This window comes from Rasamsonia emersonii, assembly GCF_000968595.1.
Source record: "Rasamsonia emersonii CBS 393.64 chromosome Unknown ctg1118621760112, whole genome shotgun sequence".
NCBI lineage: Eukaryota > Fungi > Ascomycota > Eurotiomycetes > Eurotiales > Trichocomaceae > Rasamsonia > Rasamsonia emersonii.
In genome coordinates, this window is record NW_013563177.1 from 108,724 (window position 1) to 127,118 (window position 18,395).

The following is an 18,395-nucleotide window of genomic DNA, read 5'->3' on the forward strand; positions in this document are numbered from 1 at the left end:
CGCATTTTATATCGACAGTCCCCATCCACTGTGCTGGTATATGCAGCGTAGTCCGGAGCATCTCTGCGAGCAAACACCGCAACGCACAATTCCATGCTGGCTTTAGCGCGAAGCTTGGGCCCCTGTCGATCTAGCTGTTGTTTTCTATAAAGTTAGGTAAATACCTAATTTTGTGCTTTTCTCTCCACCGATTTGCAAGACCTATTCAGCACGACATGGCAGAGTCATATCCCGAGGCATTGGGGCTTGACTTTCACATCAGCTTCAACTTTGCCATTGTAATGTAAATAGTAAATAATGTAAACACCTGGGAATTGTTTATACAGCAGAGCAAGCAGTCACTGGCCAGAATTCGGCATTCGCGTGCAGGCAATCCATGCAGCAAGTCAAGGTACCGGTGGATCGGAACGGGAGCAAGCATCAATCAGTCAATCCTTCGGCTAGCCCAGGATTGCGCAACGGCAGCCTGCCAGGTACGCCGTAGCCATGGCACTGCTAGCTGCATGCACGATGCATCTACTAACTACTACTACTAACCTTATGCTATCCTGTCTTTGCAAAACGGCAACGGATCCACCGTTCGAAGGATTTCACCGTTTTACTAGGCCTGTCGGCGAATGTACTCATCCTCCGTATTTCCTATACGATACAAGGTTCTTATCTAACGGTTAGCTAGACAGTCGAGTTAGAGTTGAAAAATACATGTATGTACCGTGCTGTACTTTTTCCTTTATTACATGCAGTATACAACGGAGTGGCATTTCTCTACACCACAACCAGAAACGAAAACTACTAAATAGTACTGGAGTCTAGATAGATTAGGTAGAATAGGAAATTAATCCGCATTCTACAATTCTCCCTGAGACATAATCTTATAGAATGAAATGGTTCAAAGCTAGTCTCTGGGAAAAACAGTAGTTATCTGTAACAGGACCTCGTTTTTTAACAATTAGTTATCTTTACGAACAGTGAAGCTTTTATTACAGTTATGTACTCCTGATCAGCGCTTCTTAACTTTAAACTCCAGTGGCTGATGGCGGATGCACGTGCGACAGTTGGCTAATCGCCTAGCTATATGCTTAACCTATCTACCTACAGCACCGATTTGATAATCGTCTTCAAATCCTCGTCCGGCAGCTCCAGCACCGCGTTTGAGACCTCGCCTTTCCGGTCCCAGTCGTTCTCCGTCCGCTCATCCAGGTTGGCCCCGTAGATCAGCTTGCCCGCGCCGCTGAAGTCCCCTTGCTGCAGCCGCTCCTCGGCCTCCTTCACCTCCGCGTCCAGGTCGACCTCGTCGATGGTCCACTTCTTGCCCGTCACGTCCTCGAACGCCGCCAGGATGGCCGACTGCGACGTCGTCACGCTGCGCACCCGCAGGATCTTATTGGCCGTTTTGGGCGCTATCGCCGGCGCCAGCGTCTGGGCCACTGCCCGCCCGACCGTGTCCAGCGTCGTCGCTGAGAACGTCACGTCCTTGTATTTCGTGTAGATGGTGGCCTTGTGTTCGGGGATGCTGAAGCCTGCGAAGCCAACCTTGAGGGCCCTGAGGATTAGTTAGCTATACACTGCATATACTGTACGCTACATGTACTGATTAGGAATGACGGAGGACTACCAGTCAAAAAAGAACCCATTGTAGATCACCGTCCACTCGATCTGATCCTGCTTGCTCTCCAGGTACTTGCGGACCTGATCCTTCTGGCTCCAGGGCGGGAACCGCTGCCGGGCGACGGCATTGCTGGTGTTGCTGCCGAATTCAGACGGGATGAAGCGCTTCACGCCCGCGGCGATGGCGGCATCGATGACCTTGATCTGGTCCAGGAGCGCGTGTCCAGCGATGGCAGAGACGACCGCATCCTGGCCTTGCAGCGCGTGGACGAGCGAGTCGTGGCTGTAGTCCGTCTTGAGGAGCTTCACGCCCGCTGGCGCCTGGTAGCTGGACGATTCGCGAGAGAGGACCGACACGGTGTAGCCGTGAGGAGAGGTGACCAGGGCGTTTAAGATGGCGGGTCTAGAAAACAGTCAGATAGTTAATAATCAAGCTTCAGCCATTAGATGGCTGTCTGTCAGCGAACGGACAACGGACAACGAACCCGAGGTTTCCTCCAGCCTGGAGAAATCAGATAGTATAGGTCAGTCACCATTGACAAGTCCACAGAATTGGAACGTAACAAGTACTTACCCCAATAAGAACCACGTTTCTGATCGACATTATGGTAGATATTTTATACTAGGGGTATATAATAAGTACAGTACAGTACAAAGCAATACAATAGATGATACCACAATCAATTAGCACGAAGAGTCTGTCAGACTTTTAATCCTGAATTAATTGCAAGACGTAGGAGTAGATATCGATATATATACCTCCACCACCCACCTCCTCGACCATATATATATCTACCTGTTTATAATCATGCACAGCATACCTAATACAGTACTCTCCCACTCGGCCCCACCCCCGCCGTCGATGGCATCATCGCGTTTGTCAGTAGTAGCAACAGATCCATCCCGCTCGGAACAAAGTCAAGCATTACATTATTATCAGCTTTGAGCGACGATGGCGTGATTGTGATCTGATTAATTGATTATGGTGGAATGTTCCAACCTGTCGTCGCAATAGCTGTCCCCGCAGAGGGCCCTCCCTGATTAATCAGATATCAGATAAGGTGATATGCTGCATATACACGGTATTATTAAGTCCGCTGGTTCAACAAAGCCATAGTTATGACCAACAGAGTTACATTTAACAAGTTATGATTGCTAATGCCTGATTAATCATCCGTGGGATAATTGCTGATGCAACTCATCCTAAGAATGAAGCCACGTTCAAAGCTAAGAATACACTGCATACACCACCGTACAGTACATGCACCCAAACAAGAATTACAAAGATCGTGTCCCCCACATCCCCACATCTCCCCGGTCACACCAATCGTCCCCTGCTCTAATTCTAAAGCTTGTTCACTTGCGGTGGGATATCACAAGACTGCTGATGACTGTCCATGTTTATAGTTTTTATACCAACCATCCGCCCATGTGATCCTCCCCGTGTAGCTATGTAACGCGAAGAGCCCCGAATGGAGACCTTCACGGATGCAATGACATCAACGCAATGCAGAGACCAGCAAAACGAGAGAAAGAACATGTGTTTGGAACGATTGATGAAAATTAACAGCATCAAATACGTCGCTAATGGAGATCAGTTCCTCTGAATCCTGTGACCTGTGAATTGAACCGTGTCGGAAACCAGAACCAGAATCGGAACGCCGCAGAATGCTGCAGAATGTCCACAGTCAAATGCAAGAAATGACCTCAGAAACACAACGCCAATATAAATAGCAATTCCATCTTTTTTTTTGTGCAAGTCAAAAAGGAGCGGGGGACGCAGCGACAATCACTAGAGAAAGATTGGCATCCGCTTCAGCCTATATATTTTGGTATTCCGGTTTCAAGGGTCGTCGAAGCTTCTCAAGCAGCGCATCCAGTTCAGCCCAATTAGACGCTGTGGTCGCGAATTTACGGTGCTTCCTCGACACAATATGCTAATGAAACAGTCAGCACAGTCTCACGCGACAACCGTAGAGAATGACTTACCTCGTCAAAGTCATCAAACTTCTCCCTGCAATTCTCACAATAGCCCGGTTTCGGATCGCGCTTCTTCTCCTTACTCTTCTTCTGGCTGCTGCTTTTCCGACTCGCTGCTTGCTGCTTATGGCTTCCGTTGTCCTCTGACTGTGTCGTGTCCTCTTCGTGTATATGACCAAGTTTTTCGGCTGGTCTCTGCTTACTGGACCGGGTAGATGCACTGGCTGCTGGTTTCGTAGTTTGGTTGACATCCGCTGCACGGTGTGAGGACGGGTTGGCGCTCGTTGAAACGGCTCCATTGCTCTTTTCCAAGACCTTCCTTTTCAGTTCATGAACCTCCTTACTCACACCTGCCTTTGCGCCAGGTGCAGCGGCCGTGGATGATATCATCTGTGATCGAATCGCAGACGTGATATTGGACGGTTGCACCCCAGACGCAGCAGGTTCCCGCCCCAGGTGGAACGGTCCAGTGCGGATGAGGTTAGGAGCGATGAAGCTTTCCGAGCTCTTTCGAGGGGAGACGGGTCTGACAGGGAACACCTTCTGCAGCTCTACCTGCGTCGTCGGGGCAGGTACATTCTCTTCGACTTTTGGAGGCTCGACTTGTCCCTCGTTCTCATGTTGAAGGGAGTTGGTTTCAACAGAAGGCTCAACCGGGTCGGGCTTCTTCACTGCGTTCTGCACAGTAATCATGGTTTCCGCAGCTGCCTTTTTCTCCTTCTCCTTCTCCCTCTCCCTCTCCCTCTCCCTCTCCTTCTCCTTCTCTTTTTCCTTTATCCGCGCCAGCTCCTTCTTGGAAGGCGGTTCGTCAATAAAAGGACATTTGCCCAGAGGAGCACTGCGGAACTGCGGCCAAGCCCCATCCTGTCTTCGTGCAACTTTGGGATATTCTCTGACCATGACCGGCCTAGTCTTCTCATCCATGTCATGAACATAGATGAACGGACCCTTGAACATAACCATTTCCTTCATCCACATGGATGGATCACGGTCTGAAGGCCCATGTAACAGCTCATTCCGCAGAACTTGAGAAAGATCTGCATCGCCGCGACCCTTGCTACCGACGCCGCCATTGCTAACTCGACCAGATGCATAAAGGGAAGTGGTGTCGGAATCATGAATTGCTGCTAACATCCGCTGCAGCTTTTCTACAGCCCATATTTTCATTCCCATCTGACGAGCCCTATACAAGACATCCATATTGGAACCTTGATCTCGTCGAGCGTCGATATCTGGTTGTCTGTCGTAGGGATTCCTCAACAAGTGCGAGCTCGTATCCGTACTCTTCTCTAAGAGAGACGGATTCACTGTCTGGACCGGGCCATCAACCGAAGACTGTTCCATGCCTGATGGCGTCGTCGTCTCCGTAGGATCGGGGATATCGACCCCTGGAATAGGACGGGAGGTAACAACATGAGTGACTAGACGAGAAAAAAACCTTTCTTCACGCTGGAGTTCATGTAGTCAGATAGGTATCCCCGAAAACACCAACAGGAGTTACTAAGTTGCAATTCATGATAACGTGGCGGGATTCCCAAAATATCCCCATTCTAGGGCAGTGAAGGGTTGGGGGAAACGGGGCAAACAAAATCACTGCATAAAAGCACTTACAGCACCCAATGCAAGAATCTCTCTGGTGCACCTGCTTCGAACATCTGCCGGTATACTGTCGAAGTAGAAGACAAAGCTCGGAAATGCTTTGCGGTAATGCTTTTGCCATTGCCGGATAGTGTCCAAGGTCTCGGCAGACGCCTTCTCATATCTTGACCCCTTTGACTGAGTTTGCCTTTCCTTGTCTCTTGCTGCGACCAGCTTCTTCTCGAAAGCGGTAGGTTGGCCATTGTTGCTCCGTCGTGAAAAAACTTTGGCTTCGGCAGACTGAGAGGGGATGGTGGTCCTGCTCTTCGTAGGAGAACGCGTCACTACCTCGTCCCGGTCTACCAACTGCTTCTTCGGAGGAGGTTGTCCGTATGCAAGATCCAGCTGGGACCCGGTTCTTGGACGCTTGGAGGCAGTGTTACTGCCGCGGTGAGGGGAGTTGGTAGCATTGGGAACGCTGGCGAGAGGAGGCCGTCGGGTCGACATGGCATAGGCTGTCTGGGAGGAAGGAGGTACAAATACAGCTGCCATATGGTAATAATAGGTGGAATTGGCAGGGACACGAGCACAGAGAACGACAGGGCCCAGCGAGGGAGGGGTACTGGACCACTGCTAAGAGCACGCGACGTGCCACACGTCGAGGAGGCTTGGAAGGCTAGAGAACCATGATGAAGAGGAGAGGGACAATGGACGAGGAGCTCTATGGATAATATTCAATAATGAGACCTTGGCACTTCCTGAGAGAGACTGTGGCAGGTGTATCACGCTTCCTCGTGAATGAATTGGTGACGAAGAGGCACAAGGAGGCAGACCGAGCGAGCGAGGAAGCTTGTTGTTTGGTGGAGACTCCGCGAATTGTTTTGGGAGAAACCCGCCCGACGACCAACCACCGCGCGCCCTGTCAGCCAGACCTGGCCCAAATCGATGCATTTCAGCGCGCTGCACATTCTTAGCCTCCATTAAGCGCGTCTGACAGCCTTTGCTTCTGATCGCCTGGCAAAATTCTGGTGTCTTTATCATACAAATCACGCGCATTTGGGTCCACGCTCTGGCTGAGCAGTTGTGCGCGCGCGCTGCTGTCTACAACCTAAGTAGGTAATTTGTAAACAGTCGGAACCGCAGACAGGTGAGTCGTTCTATTTCACACATTTTAACTACAGATATCTACTATATATATATACAGGATGAGCTGGGTATCTTTTTTCCGTTTTTCTCTTTATCCACGCAGAGCTTCGATGTCATCGACCTGGTGATTGTTAGGACTCCCAACGGCCACGATCACCAGAATGGAACTTTAACCACAACATACCTCTTTCACAGCTTCGGGCGAAAGTACAATGGGGTTATCTTCTCCCACGCAGACGCTGTCCTCAATTCGTATCCCCATTCCACGGAACCTCGCAGGCCATCGATCATCGTCGGGAACATAGATACCGCTGCCAAGGATTAGCTTTAACGCAACCTACAACGTTCGTTTGGTACACGTACGGCTCGATCGTAATGCACTGGCCGGCCCTGAGGTTTACGTTTCTAGGAAAACCGGCTGCGTCGTGGACATCCAAGCCTATGTAATGACCAACGTGGTGTGGGAACAGAACTCTTATGGCCTATGTACGTAACACACCTAGTCAGCAAGGAAGGGTCCTGGACTGCAATAAGTGGCACGTACATCTCCTGAGACGTCAAAGTTGAGCTGCTTCAGCTGGTCCTTCAGGCCCTGCTCGGCAATTCCATGAATTCTATCAAGGGACAACCCAGCACTTTCGCGGCAAAGGGATACACAGCTACGATGCACATTCAACACGGCATTGTAGAGGTCCCGTTGCGCATCGGAGAACTTGCCATTAACCGGCCAGGTTCTCGTAACATCTGAGATATACCCGCCATATTCCTTTGGTCTGTTAGAATGTTCGCATCTAGGTGTTTTCGCACAGGGATACATACACCGCCTCCATCTACCAGGACAAATTGACCATCCCTGCAACCCTGGTCAGCCGATGTCATCTCACTCCCTTGATTGTATGTACCTCAGAACGTCATCATTTCTGGTGTAGTGAATGCTCAGCGCGTTCTGTACTCATTAGTAGGAGACATCTGGACGGTAGATGGACTGTGGGAACCTACACGTCCACCGGCAACAACAGGAACGAAGGCGCTCGTATCACAACCCTGGACCTTGAACTGGTATTGAAGGAATGCAGAGAGGTCTTTCTCCAGGGTAAAGTTTTTCTTCATGCATTCGGTAAAAGCTCGCCCTGTAGCCTGGCCGACTCGCCGCAGGTTTACTACCTCACTCTCGCTTTTAAAGACCCTCAGTTCGTTAAGTATCGGACGTAGCGGCTTGATTTTGCGCGGGTTGACAATCTTTTGTATCTCAGATTCGCCAGAAGTGCCATATAAATACCGAGCTAGGACCGATCTTGAGGGATCGAACGTCGTGATATCCGTATAGATCTCAGTCGCCTCGGAGAGAATGGGGGGCAGAATGTCTTTGATCCGTTCAATGTCGGCTGTCTGCAGGCAAAACTTAGCTTAGTCTTTTCCTTTGAATAAAAGACAGCAAGGACTTACTTCATCCGCATTGAAAACATCCATGGCTGCTTGTGTGCCAGATCGAGCGCCCTCCCAAAGTTCGGCCTTTGGGTCCTTTTCCCGCACATAGAGATGGAAGATATGATTGTCGCCAGATCCGTCGTTTGCTATTCCTCGTCAGAGATTTCCTGCCTCTCATAGATCGCAATGGAATGCACTCACCAATGATTGCCAGGGCACTAGGTTCAGTGAAACCTGTCAAATAGAAAAAGTTCGGGTCTTGATGATATTCATAAAAGATCCCTGGAGCGCGGTACTTGACCTCCGCCGCGGCCAGCACGGCAATCGCATTCCGCGGGAGTCGATTTGCGAGTCTGGAGCGACGATGGGCATATTCAAGTGCAGTTATCCCTGGCGTCACTTTCCCCAGTGTCAGCAACACAAATAGTTTTTCTAGAACAAGTGCATCTGTGCAAGCTATGCGGACATTCACCAGGATTTAGTATATGTGGATGCGTTTCGTGCACAGGCTGGCCAAACTGCAATTCCGCCGCGGAGATAGTGGCATAACTCCTACGACGGGCAGCTTGCCTCGAGCTTGCGGACAGCAAGTCATACTGGCCATGACGAAATTGAGCGGCGGAGCATTGAGAGCCGGAGAGACAATGTCGCCATTGGCGCAGAAATGATGTACGCCGCAACATGCTCAATCAATGCTGAAGGAAGGACCGTGAAGGCAAGCGATAACCTTTCGCACGTCTATCAGATCTGTCAACCAAGCCTTCGGTTGGTCGGCCGAATTGTTCCTCCGCAGCGCGGTCAGGCCCTGTCGGAGCTGCGGGCCAATCAGAAGCGCCATGATAACGATTATCGGCTGTACCTGCTCCGCGCGGGAAAGGCATGCAATCACCTCGAGGCTGTTCGCAATCCATCTCGGCAAAGTGACACGAGATCGATGTCTAATTCTAATGAAGTGTGTCTACGGGGTAGCTGGTGACTCAGAAGTCGCTAGCTGTGCGGCATGACCCCTGCTAATCCCAGGCTATACCTAGAACAACGGATATGTACTGTAGATATATATATTGCGGTTGGCCTCCGTCTATATATCTGTGTGTAATGAATAAATATATCGAGGTCCTCAGAGTGCCAGTCTATTAGTACTCTCGCGTGAACCATCATCTCCTATCCACATAGATCTATATTGCTTCATTTTAAACGGCAATATCCATACCACCCTGGTCACCAGGATGGGTCGAACGCTTGTGTATCCCAAGCGGAGCTCCAATACGGTCAGGCGGTACAGCCAGCGAGGTAAGACTTCAGTTCCTGTTCTGCAGGATGAAGGGCTGAACTCCTCCAAGCAACATACGATGTGCGGACAATTCACTCCATTATCAACTCGTCCCAGGTCCTTCATGTCTCCTTCAGTCCTGGCCCCTCTGACCCGTTTCCGGCTATCCTCCCGATGATAGGACAGATGGGGAGCTTCGAATATCCTTCCGCTGACCTCGGTGAACCGTTGGATTGCTACCTTCATGGCTACGTCAGCGCGCGGATAATGAACTTGGCCCGCAATGCGGAAGGAGAGGGTCTGCCTGTCTGTATAGCGGCCACGAAGGTTGATGGGCTGGTCCTGGCGCTTACGCCTTTCTCCCACAGTTACAATTATCGTTCGGCAATCCTCCACGGATATGCAAAGCTGGTTACTGATGAAGAAGAAAAACTTTATGCCATGAAGTTGATCACGGACTCGGTTGTTCCCGGCCGATGGGACAACAGCCGTGTGCCGCCGGATGGCGGCGAGCTGGCCTCGACAGCTATTCTGAAGGTCAAGGTCGTCGATGGCAGTGGCAAGATCCGCGACGGGGGTGTATCAGACGAACGCAAGGATAAGCAGAACGAAGAGACGACTGCTCGTGTCTGGACTGGCGTAGTCCCCGTCTGGGAGACCTTCGGGGAACCCATTCCAAGTGCTGAAAACAGGGTGAAGGACGTGCCTGAGTATATCGCTTCCCATGTGGCGCGGTCCAATGACCGGAATCGCACTTATGCAGTCGATGCAGTGAAGGTTGAACCTCCCAAGGAGGATTGAGTTAAGGGATAGCTTTCCCGGCAACTGGGTCTCGGATGGGACAATGTGAGGAATCAGGAACCAGAGCAAATGGTAAATATGACTCAAAATTGGCATGTTGAATGCAATTCCACTTGAAGAATTTAAAATCGTAGTCTCAAGTGTCACGGTGGAGTTGATATGATTTATGGAGGCAAGATTGCCCCGCGAACTCGATCGAGTATATATATGCAGGTGCGGGGCTAGATGCTGGAGAATGACATCTGGATTCTCAACACTGCAACAGCTGCGTTAGTGAGCCTTTCAATTTGAAATCATGTAGGCCCTTGAAGAAGAAATTTAATTTAACGGATACCTGTAACCATATTCCTTGACCTTCATAACAAATAAGAGGTAGTTAAATTGGTGGGCGGTTGGCGATAGCGCGTTTTGGTTCCACGTCATAAGTTTACCTAGGTGCATGCTGCAGCTCAGCTCTGCTTGTTATCTGCCTAGAAATCTCACGCGTCCAACGTCGCCTCCACATTAGCTTCTCATAACGCGTCTTCATGTGTTACAGCTGTCACATCTCAAGAATTTTCATAAACTCACTTAATACGCGTGTTCTGCGTGGCCTCCTTTCCTCCAGGAGACTGCATAGTCTCCGCGACCGACAAGCTCCCATGGCTTCCATCCCCGCCGCAGATCTTCAATCCTTTTCTGAATATCTTAAGGGCTGCACGCACATTCTTGCCCTTTTAGGTGCTGGCCTCTCTGCTTCGTCCGGTCTGCCTACCTTTCGCGGGGCTGGAGGACTCTGGAGATCTTATGACGCTACTTCATTGGCGACTCCGGAGGCCTTCGATGCGTCACCGGATCTCGTCTGGCAGTTCTACAGCTATCGGAGACACATGGCGCTCAAAGCAAAACCAAATCGGGCTCATTACGCGCTTGCGGAACTGGCAAAGAGAAATAAAAACTTCATCACACTGACTCAGAATGTTGATGGTATTCTACTTCCATTTATTCTCGCTTGAGAACTACGTTCCTGAAGCTAAAAAACTGTATTGCATTGCAGGACTTTCACAACGGGCTGACCACCCACCGGAACAGCTTCATCTTCTCCACGGCTCCCTGTTTGACATCAAGTGTACCTCATTTTACTGCAACTACTCCCGAAAGGACGACTTTACAGATCCAATTGTTCCCGCATTGGCCATCCCGACAGAAGGCCCCCAACCTGAGCCATCTGCGGATGACAAAACAGGAGAACAAGCAACAAAAAATCTTTACGGAGCGATGCAGGCAAAACAGGCGGCTGGACAACAGACAGGCAGGGAACTAGACATATCAGACCCGAAAGTGCCCATTCCGGAATTGAGAATCGAAGATCTACCACAATGCCCCCAATGTAAAGGACTCCTCCGACCGGGTGTCGTCTGGTTTGGCGAGTCCCTGCCGGCGCATACCATCCATGTTGTCGATGAGTGGATTAGCGCTGCCCCTCGGATCGATTTGATGTTGGTCATTGGGACAAGCGCCAAAGTCTGGCCAGCTGCAGGCTATGTTGATATTGCCCGTGCCAAGGGTGCTCGAGTTGCGGTCATAAATATGGACCCGAACGATATACCTGGATCTGAGCTGCAGTCCGGCGACTGGTTCTTCCAGGGAGATGCTGGAGTAATCGTTCCCGAGATTCTCAAAAGCGTTATCGGAGAGATATGAATACCGACTTCTTTTTCACTTTTTACACTTTGATTGATTTGAACAGGGCGCAAAAATTTCTCGCGTGTCTGCCTTTTTTCTAATATCTCTTTGTTGAGCCTTTGATATTGATGATTATGACTGATGACCATGCTCTATGTCTGAGTATTACAAAAGTTCATTCCTCCCATGTTTCTATCGGAGAAGGAAAAAGCCTTAGTAATTACCCTGTGACAATAGTAAATTTATCATAAGTTTCACCACATTTGACTGTTTGCCATCTTCAATTGGCATGACATGACTGTTCGATTCTATCAGGCCCTTACATAAGCACGCTAATCGCTTCGTCGTTGCCGTTGCTGTGGCACCACACCGCCTGCCCGCCCCGGATTAGCAGCCCAAACAAAGCCTGCCCGCTATCGATACGATGACGATCATCGACCTGCTTGCTATTCATTAACACCAAGCTCAGGAGCCTGTTATTACTCCTTAACATGCTCGTGGTTCACTTTGAGATGCATTGAAACTTTACTAAGGTATTGATACCATTGTTCTATTACCATGTTATTACCATGTTGTGCACAGCGTTTTATGCCCTTTAACGAACCAGAAAGGACTGATAATTAGACAAATGAATTAACGCTGATGACTATCTTTTCATGTGACAGGCAGGAGTGATAATATCGAAGCCCGTTTTACAAAATTCTTAGGGAGCTCAGCTGCAGCCTGGGCGGCCGAACACCTACGTGACCGTTCCCATTCTCAGGTCCGAGAGCAGCCGCGCTGTATCCATCAAACTCCAACATGTCGAACGAATCTCAACCTCCCAAGGGGCCTCTTTCTATTCGGGAGCCTAACGAGCAACTGCAAGGCGCGAGTCCGAAGCCTGAGTTCGGGAAGCCGACTGCTTTACGGTCCATCCACAGCCAATCCCAGCTCCCTTTCAACATCCCCAAAAAACATCAGCCGCGTCCTGAACATCACAGACCTCCAACCGTTCGGCCGCAGGCTCAGTCAGAGCATCGTGATGTTGGTGGATTAAGCGGAACCTCAGATGCTACTAAAGCCAAACAAAGAGAACCATTTGATCCATTTAAGCCAGTCAAGCCTTCTGCATACCACAGCTATCGATCAGCTCCGTCCTTAGATGATGAAGATGTTGTCGAGATACCTCGTCCAGCCAATTACACGTGGACCACGCCGCGGGCGCCGCGGACACTCTATTCATCGAAACCAACCGCACCCAAGATGTCGAGTTCCTCCAAGAACCTTAAGAATTTCATCGATCTCACCACGAATGACATTAGCTTTGCCACAAATGCCGGGAACTACAAGGAAGAAGTTGATTCCATAGATGCGTATTCTTATGTCGATGCGGCTAAAGCCCAGGAGAATATCAAGGCGCTGCTGGAGGGTGCATTCGAGGATGAGGATGACAAACCGCGCACAAGGTCTAGAAAAAAGAAGATCGAGGCAGATATCAACGATCTAGCAGCCAAGTTGCAGAAAGTCTCCGTCAATGAAGCCGCAGACAAAAAGGATGGTGAGAATGGCGGCCAAAAAGAAGATGAGGAGGAGGAGGAAGAGGAAGTAGATGATGGCACGAGGGAGGGCCTGAAAGTCAAATTATTGCCGCATCAAATTGACGGTGTGAACTGGATGTGTGATAAAGAGACGGGACAGAAGAAGACTAAGGGCGTCCATCCCAAGGGTGGCATTCTCGCAGATGACATGGGTCTTGGGAAGACTGTACAATCCATCGCATTGATACTCAGCAACCCAAGGCCACCGAAGGAGAAGGAATTGGAGAGAAAGGACGAAGAAGCAGATGCAGAAGAGGACACTAAAAAGGTCGAAAATAAGAGGACCCTGCCTCCCGAAGTGGACAAGGGGACTTTGATTGTTGCCCCTCTCGCTCTGATTAAACAATGGGAGTCTGAAATTGATGCCAAGGTTGAGGATTCCCACAAACTTCGTGTTTGTGTCTATCACGGGGCTGGACGGTCGAAATATGCCGACAACCTGAAGGATTACGACGTTGTTATCACCACTTACGGCACTCTCAGTTCCGAACATGCTGCATCGAGCAAAGGAACGAAAAAAGTTGGCTGCTTCTCCGTCTACTGGTACCGGATCATACTCGATGAGGCCCACACGATAAAGAATAGAAACGCAAAGGCAACACAAGCTGCTTGCGCCCTAGATGCGGAGTATCGGTGGTGTTTGACTGGGACTCCGATGCAGAACAACCTTGATGAGCTACAAAGCTTAATCAAGTTCTTACGTATTAAGCCGTACAATGACCTGGCTGCGTGGCGAGACCAGATTACCAGACCGCTGAATAATGGACGCGGCGGTCTTGCGATCAAACGGCTTCAGGTCTACCTAAAGGCGTTCATGAAACGGCGAACCAAGGACGTTCTCAAACTTGATGGCAATTTGAAGCCCAGTGAGGAGTCAGCCACCAACGGGGAGGAGAAGAAAGGCTCCGGCGGGTTTCAGATCACCAAGCGTGAGGTCATCAAGGTTACGGCGGAATTCACTCCGGCGGAGATGGAGTTTTACAAACGCTTGGAAAAGCGGACTGACAGCCGTCTCGCGCAGATGATGGGCGGTTCTAGGCTGGACTATGCCAGCGCCTTGGTCCTGTTGCTCCGCCTTCGTCAGGCATGCAACCATCCAGACCTTGTGAAGAGTGATCTTGCCGAGGACAAGGATGTGCTCTTGAGCAACAGCGCCTCTGGCAAGCAGTCGAAGGAGACAAAGCAGGATGATCTTGACAGCGTTGCTGAACTTTTCGGCGGGCTTAGTGTCGTTAGCAAGAAGTGTGATATTTGCCGAGCGGACCTGACACCAGAGGAATCCAAGAGTGGCTCGAGCAGATGCAGTGAATGCGAGGCTAGCTTGGACATTGATATGGTCAAGACGAAGGGGAAGGAGAAGAAAAAGCGGAAAGACGAGAAGAGGGAAGAAACTCCCTCAGCGTCGCCTCTTGCCCGTCGAGATTCTGATGCTCGCAAGGCTCGTTCCCGAAGAGTTAGGCCAGTCGTCGAGGACAGCGATGATGAGGAGGAGGACGGAGAGTGGATCGTGCCTAAGGACCAGCGTTCGACCACTGACCTAGGCAAGGCGGGAGGCACCGATGACGAGAATGCAGAAGGAGGCGGAGAATGGCTGAACTCGGAAGATTCTGAGACTGACGATGAATATTCCTCACCCCAGAAGAACGAGGTGATCAGCCTTTCGAGTTCTGACGAGAAGGAAGACGCTAATGACTCTGATAATGATGATGGGGAGACTGACGAGGGTGAATCGAATGATTCAGAAGAGGAGGATCTGAGTGACGACGATGACGATGAGAATGATGTCGTGGCATCCACTAAGATCCAATCCCTCATGAAAATTCTGAAACGTGAGGCTCCCAAGTACAAATTCATCGTGTTCTCCGTGTTTACTACGATGCTGGATAAGATTGAGCCGTTTTTGAAGCGTGCGAACCTTGGGTTTGCCCGCTACGACGGCGGGATGAGGAATGACCTGCGTGAAGCAAGTCTGGACAAGCTCCGAAACCACCCCAACACACGAATCCTGCTGTGCAGTCTGCGAGCTGGGTCTCTGGGCCTCAACCTGACTGCTGCAAGTCGGGTGGTGATCCTGGAGCCATTCTGGAATCCGGTAAGTTGGATGTCATCTTGCGTTGTAACTAATAGCTGTCGAGGCGTTGACTGACATTCGACGGTGTCTAGTTTGTCGAAGAACAAGCTATCGACCGAGTCCACCGCCTCAACCAAACACTCGACGTCAAGATCTACAAGATGACGATCAAAAACACTGTTGAAGAGCGGATTCTGGATCTACAGGAGCGCAAGCGAGAGCTGGCGAATGCTACGATCGAGGGCAAGACGGCTGCGGCGAAGCTTACCATGCGTGACATGATGGCGCTGTTCGGTCGCGAGGCGGAGGCTCGCTTTGACCAGGATAGCTTTGAACTCGGTCAGAAGACGCGACTGCTGGGGTCGAAGGATGACGACACCGATGGCTTTGGTTCTGGAAGAAGTGGTGACGTCTCCTCTTCGCGGTCCACTCCACAGGATCAAGGCCGTCGGGAGAAGGCTGTCAACAAGGCCAAACGGCCGCCGCGGGTGGAAGACTCGGTTTATGGCAGGCGGTGGTGATTGCAGCGCGTGACTAGACATACTCCGTATTCTTGGTTCATTTGGATGAAAGCTAAGGGTTAAGGGACATGATGGATATGGATAATTCTCGGGGTAATTTCTGGAAGTAGATCGGCGTTAAGGTTATGGTATTTTTTTTGAGATGGGCCTGTTGTTGGCAATAGAAGTATCCTTTGCTTCGAAGCTGGAAATCAAATCACATGGATTGACAGACTTTGAGCGATATGTCTGATCTCGCTAGCCCAGACACTTTTTTTGGATGATCTTTTTTCTTTTCAGAGAGTAATGTGAAACAAACGCACAGAGCATGTAAATAATAATAATAATAGCGCACGCAGTAAGTAATTAATACTCCGTATGTTGTTAGCTAGCCTTGCATATGATATGACTATTACCGATACGACGAGTCGACGACCGACGAGATCCGTCCGGCTCAAGAGAGAGAGACATGGGAATCGGAATCTGTTGATCTGTTGGGTTATTTTATTTTTATTTTTATTTTTATTTTTTTTTTCTCAAAGGGAGGAGGCTAAGAAAAGAAAGGAGTTGAGGGCTTGAGGCTGTAGAGCTAAGCTGAATACGAATACCAAGCTACCAAGTTCTAACTAATAGTTGCTAACTAATTAGTAATAAAATAATAATGATGATAATAATGACTTAATGACTTGGATCCAACACGACACCTGTCAGTTCAAGTTGTCAGTCTGGTCATAGTGGAGAGACTCCGAATGTGGAGAAGGAGACAGAGACAACCTACGGGGCAAGGTGGACCCTGGGACGCTGATCCTGGACTACTAGTAGCGTGGTCAGTGGACACTGGACTGTACTTACTACCTAGTGGGATCATGGATGCATGCATATATACTCTGTAGACTCTGTAGACCATATAGAGATTAGTGCTAGAAGATCTTTTATTCTCTCACCCCTGTCTGATGTAAATATTATTCATCGTGTCTAGGATCCTATGTGTTAGCCTGTTAGGACTAGTTCATGATGGTTGTTGACCTGTCTCTACTCTCTAGCTGCAGCATGCATGCACGGAGAAATAATAAGGAGACAGGCAGCCTCTAGGCATGCTTATAATAGAACAGAACAAAGCATTATTCAACAGCTCACAAACCTAAAATCTGACTCACTACTACTGACAGGGGTGTGTCTCAAGACTGTGATGAGTGATCACGCCCCTGTTCTCAGCTAAATGCGGCATGGTGCAGTAGCGTATGCAGGCATGCGGGCATGTGCATGGAACGATGTTCTGGAAGGACATGGCAGGAGACTAGGTAGGAGAGGACCTTGTCTCCCTGTCTCTCCTTTTTCTTTCAACTTTTCAGTTTTGGGCTCCTTCTGCCTGTTTCTCCGCCTGGCTGTCACTCATTCACTCACTCAGTCTGACTGTCTCACTCTATTTTTTTTTAAATTAAATACTGCTGACTGGCTGAACTGTCTGCTGCTCCTTTATCAAGTTGCTACTTAGATCTCAGGGAGGAAAAAAAAGATAAAATAAAAATAAAGTAAAATAAAAAGGCTGACAGTAACTTTGATCTAGCAGCCATCCAAGTCGGTGAAAGAGCTGACAGGTCAACAGTACCTAGTCAAGGGAAGGATTAAGGAAGGGTCTTAAGGCCCCGAATTTTGTGACCCCAGATCCTTGTACAGAGTTAATAGTTGATGCCCAGTGGCTTACTGCCCACTCAACTAACCTGGATAATGGATGTCTGTCTGCCTGCTGACACCAAATTCAACGTGCAGATGGTTTCTCCATTCAGAAAGAGCGGTGCTGTGGACGCTGTACTCACGAGGCGGAGTTCTATCTTCCCGACTAGCAGGAATTCACACAGTCACGGGACGGACTGGAATTTCCAGTTTCTTGGTAAACTAGCCCGAGACTACGCGGTCAGCCTTGTTGGGCTGCTGGCAACGGGGTCGGCGTTGGACTCGTAATCGACAGCGTAGTACGAGGAGGACCTCGTGCATAAGCGTCCAGACTAAGCTGTCTTATGATGCGTCCATCAGTCAGTCTCCATCATGCAGCCATGCTGATAATATGCCACCGAGTCATCGATATTTATTTATCTTGGAGGATCGGCCGTTTTGACTGTGCCAGATTCCAAGGTTGCGGGAGTCGTCGAACCGCTGCTTCCCATGCAGGACAAAGGCGCCGGACCAACCAGACTGTGCAGGGGAAGTGCCGAAGTGCGTCCTCCGCTGCCATTGGCGGACTGGGTCGTGGCGGCCACGTTTGGCCAACGGAGGCCGGCCACTGGTCAGCTGGCCTGCCGGCTACCCTGCACGGTGATTGGCCAGCCTGTAGCGCAAGCCCCGCCCATTCGCTGTTTCCGAGTCTTTTAATATTTTTTTACAGAAGGAGCGCCTGCAGTGCCTGGGGCATGCCTGCCCGCTCTGCAACGGTGAAACAAAGGCTGCGCTTGCCAGTAACTCCTCCACTTGGTCACCAGCGACGCAGCACTATTTACCTTTTATCTAAAGAAAAGAAAAGAAAAAGCAGAAACAGAAGAATAGCCTTTCTGCCCATGTGCCAGCTGTCTCCATGTGCACGCATGCTGCCATGTGATTCTCCTCGGAGCCTGCTTGGCTAATCAGGGGATTCCGCCCCAGCTGGAGCCCCGGGGTGGGCGTCCTGCCCGGGGGCGCTGTACGAATGGCGATATGACGCAAGTCGACGTCCCTCTGCATCGTGGGTCCAGCGCCGCTGCTCGCTCGGGAAATGCTCGACGCTGCAGTACGGA

At 50.0% G+C, this 18,395-nt stretch overlaps 5 protein-coding genes across 5 annotated transcripts; 3 read left to right on the forward strand and 2 right to left on the reverse strand.

The window, feature by feature from the left end:
- Positions 1–1,092: 1,092 nt before the first annotated feature.
- On the reverse strand, positions 1,093–2,212 carry T310_4439 (uncharacterized protein; the record flags this gene model as incomplete). The annotated part of the gene is made up of 4 exons (XM_013472726.1): positions 1,093–1,543; positions 1,616–2,011; positions 2,094–2,110; positions 2,183–2,212. The coding sequence occupies 4 exons, from the start codon at positions 2,210–2,212 to the stop codon at positions 1,093–1,095; spliced, it is 894 nt and encodes a 297-aa protein (XP_013328180.1).
- A 1,216-nt stretch (positions 2,213–3,428) lies between these two features.
- Positions 3,429–8,651, reverse strand: T310_4440 (G1/S regulator NimO; the record flags this gene model as incomplete). The annotated part of the gene is made up of 12 exons (XM_013472727.1): positions 3,429–3,545; positions 3,598–5,037; positions 5,200–5,711; positions 6,075–6,267; positions 6,497–6,623; positions 6,676–6,794; positions 6,857–7,085; positions 7,215–7,258; positions 7,312–7,701; positions 7,759–7,886; positions 7,942–8,196; positions 8,477–8,651. 12 exons carry the CDS (start codon positions 8,649–8,651, stop codon positions 3,429–3,431), a joined length of 3,729 nt encoding a protein of 1,242 aa, XP_013328181.1.
- A 315-nt stretch (positions 8,652–8,966) lies between these two features.
- Positions 8,967–9,811, forward strand: T310_4441 (putative flavin-nucleotide-binding protein; the record flags this gene model as incomplete). Its single annotated transcript, XM_013472728.1, has 2 exons — positions 8,967–9,030; positions 9,081–9,811. The coding sequence occupies 2 exons, from the start codon at positions 8,967–8,969 to the stop codon at positions 9,809–9,811; spliced, it is 795 nt and encodes a 264-aa protein (XP_013328182.1).
- A 641-nt stretch (positions 9,812–10,452) lies between these two features.
- T310_4442 (SIR2 family histone deacetylase) lies at positions 10,453–11,494 on the forward strand (the record flags this gene model as incomplete). The annotated part of the gene is made up of 2 exons (XM_013472729.1): positions 10,453–10,777; positions 10,848–11,494. The coding sequence occupies 2 exons, from the start codon at positions 10,453–10,455 to the stop codon at positions 11,492–11,494; spliced, it is 972 nt and encodes a 323-aa protein (XP_013328183.1).
- Positions 11,495–12,277: 783 nt separating this feature from the next.
- T310_4443 (SNF2 family helicase/ATPase) lies at positions 12,278–15,648 on the forward strand (the record flags this gene model as incomplete). The annotated part of the gene is made up of 2 exons (XM_013472730.1): positions 12,278–15,148; positions 15,220–15,648. 2 exons carry the CDS (start codon positions 12,278–12,280, stop codon positions 15,646–15,648), a joined length of 3,300 nt encoding a protein of 1,099 aa, XP_013328184.1.
- Between the last annotated feature and the right edge of the window lie 2,747 nt (positions 15,649–18,395).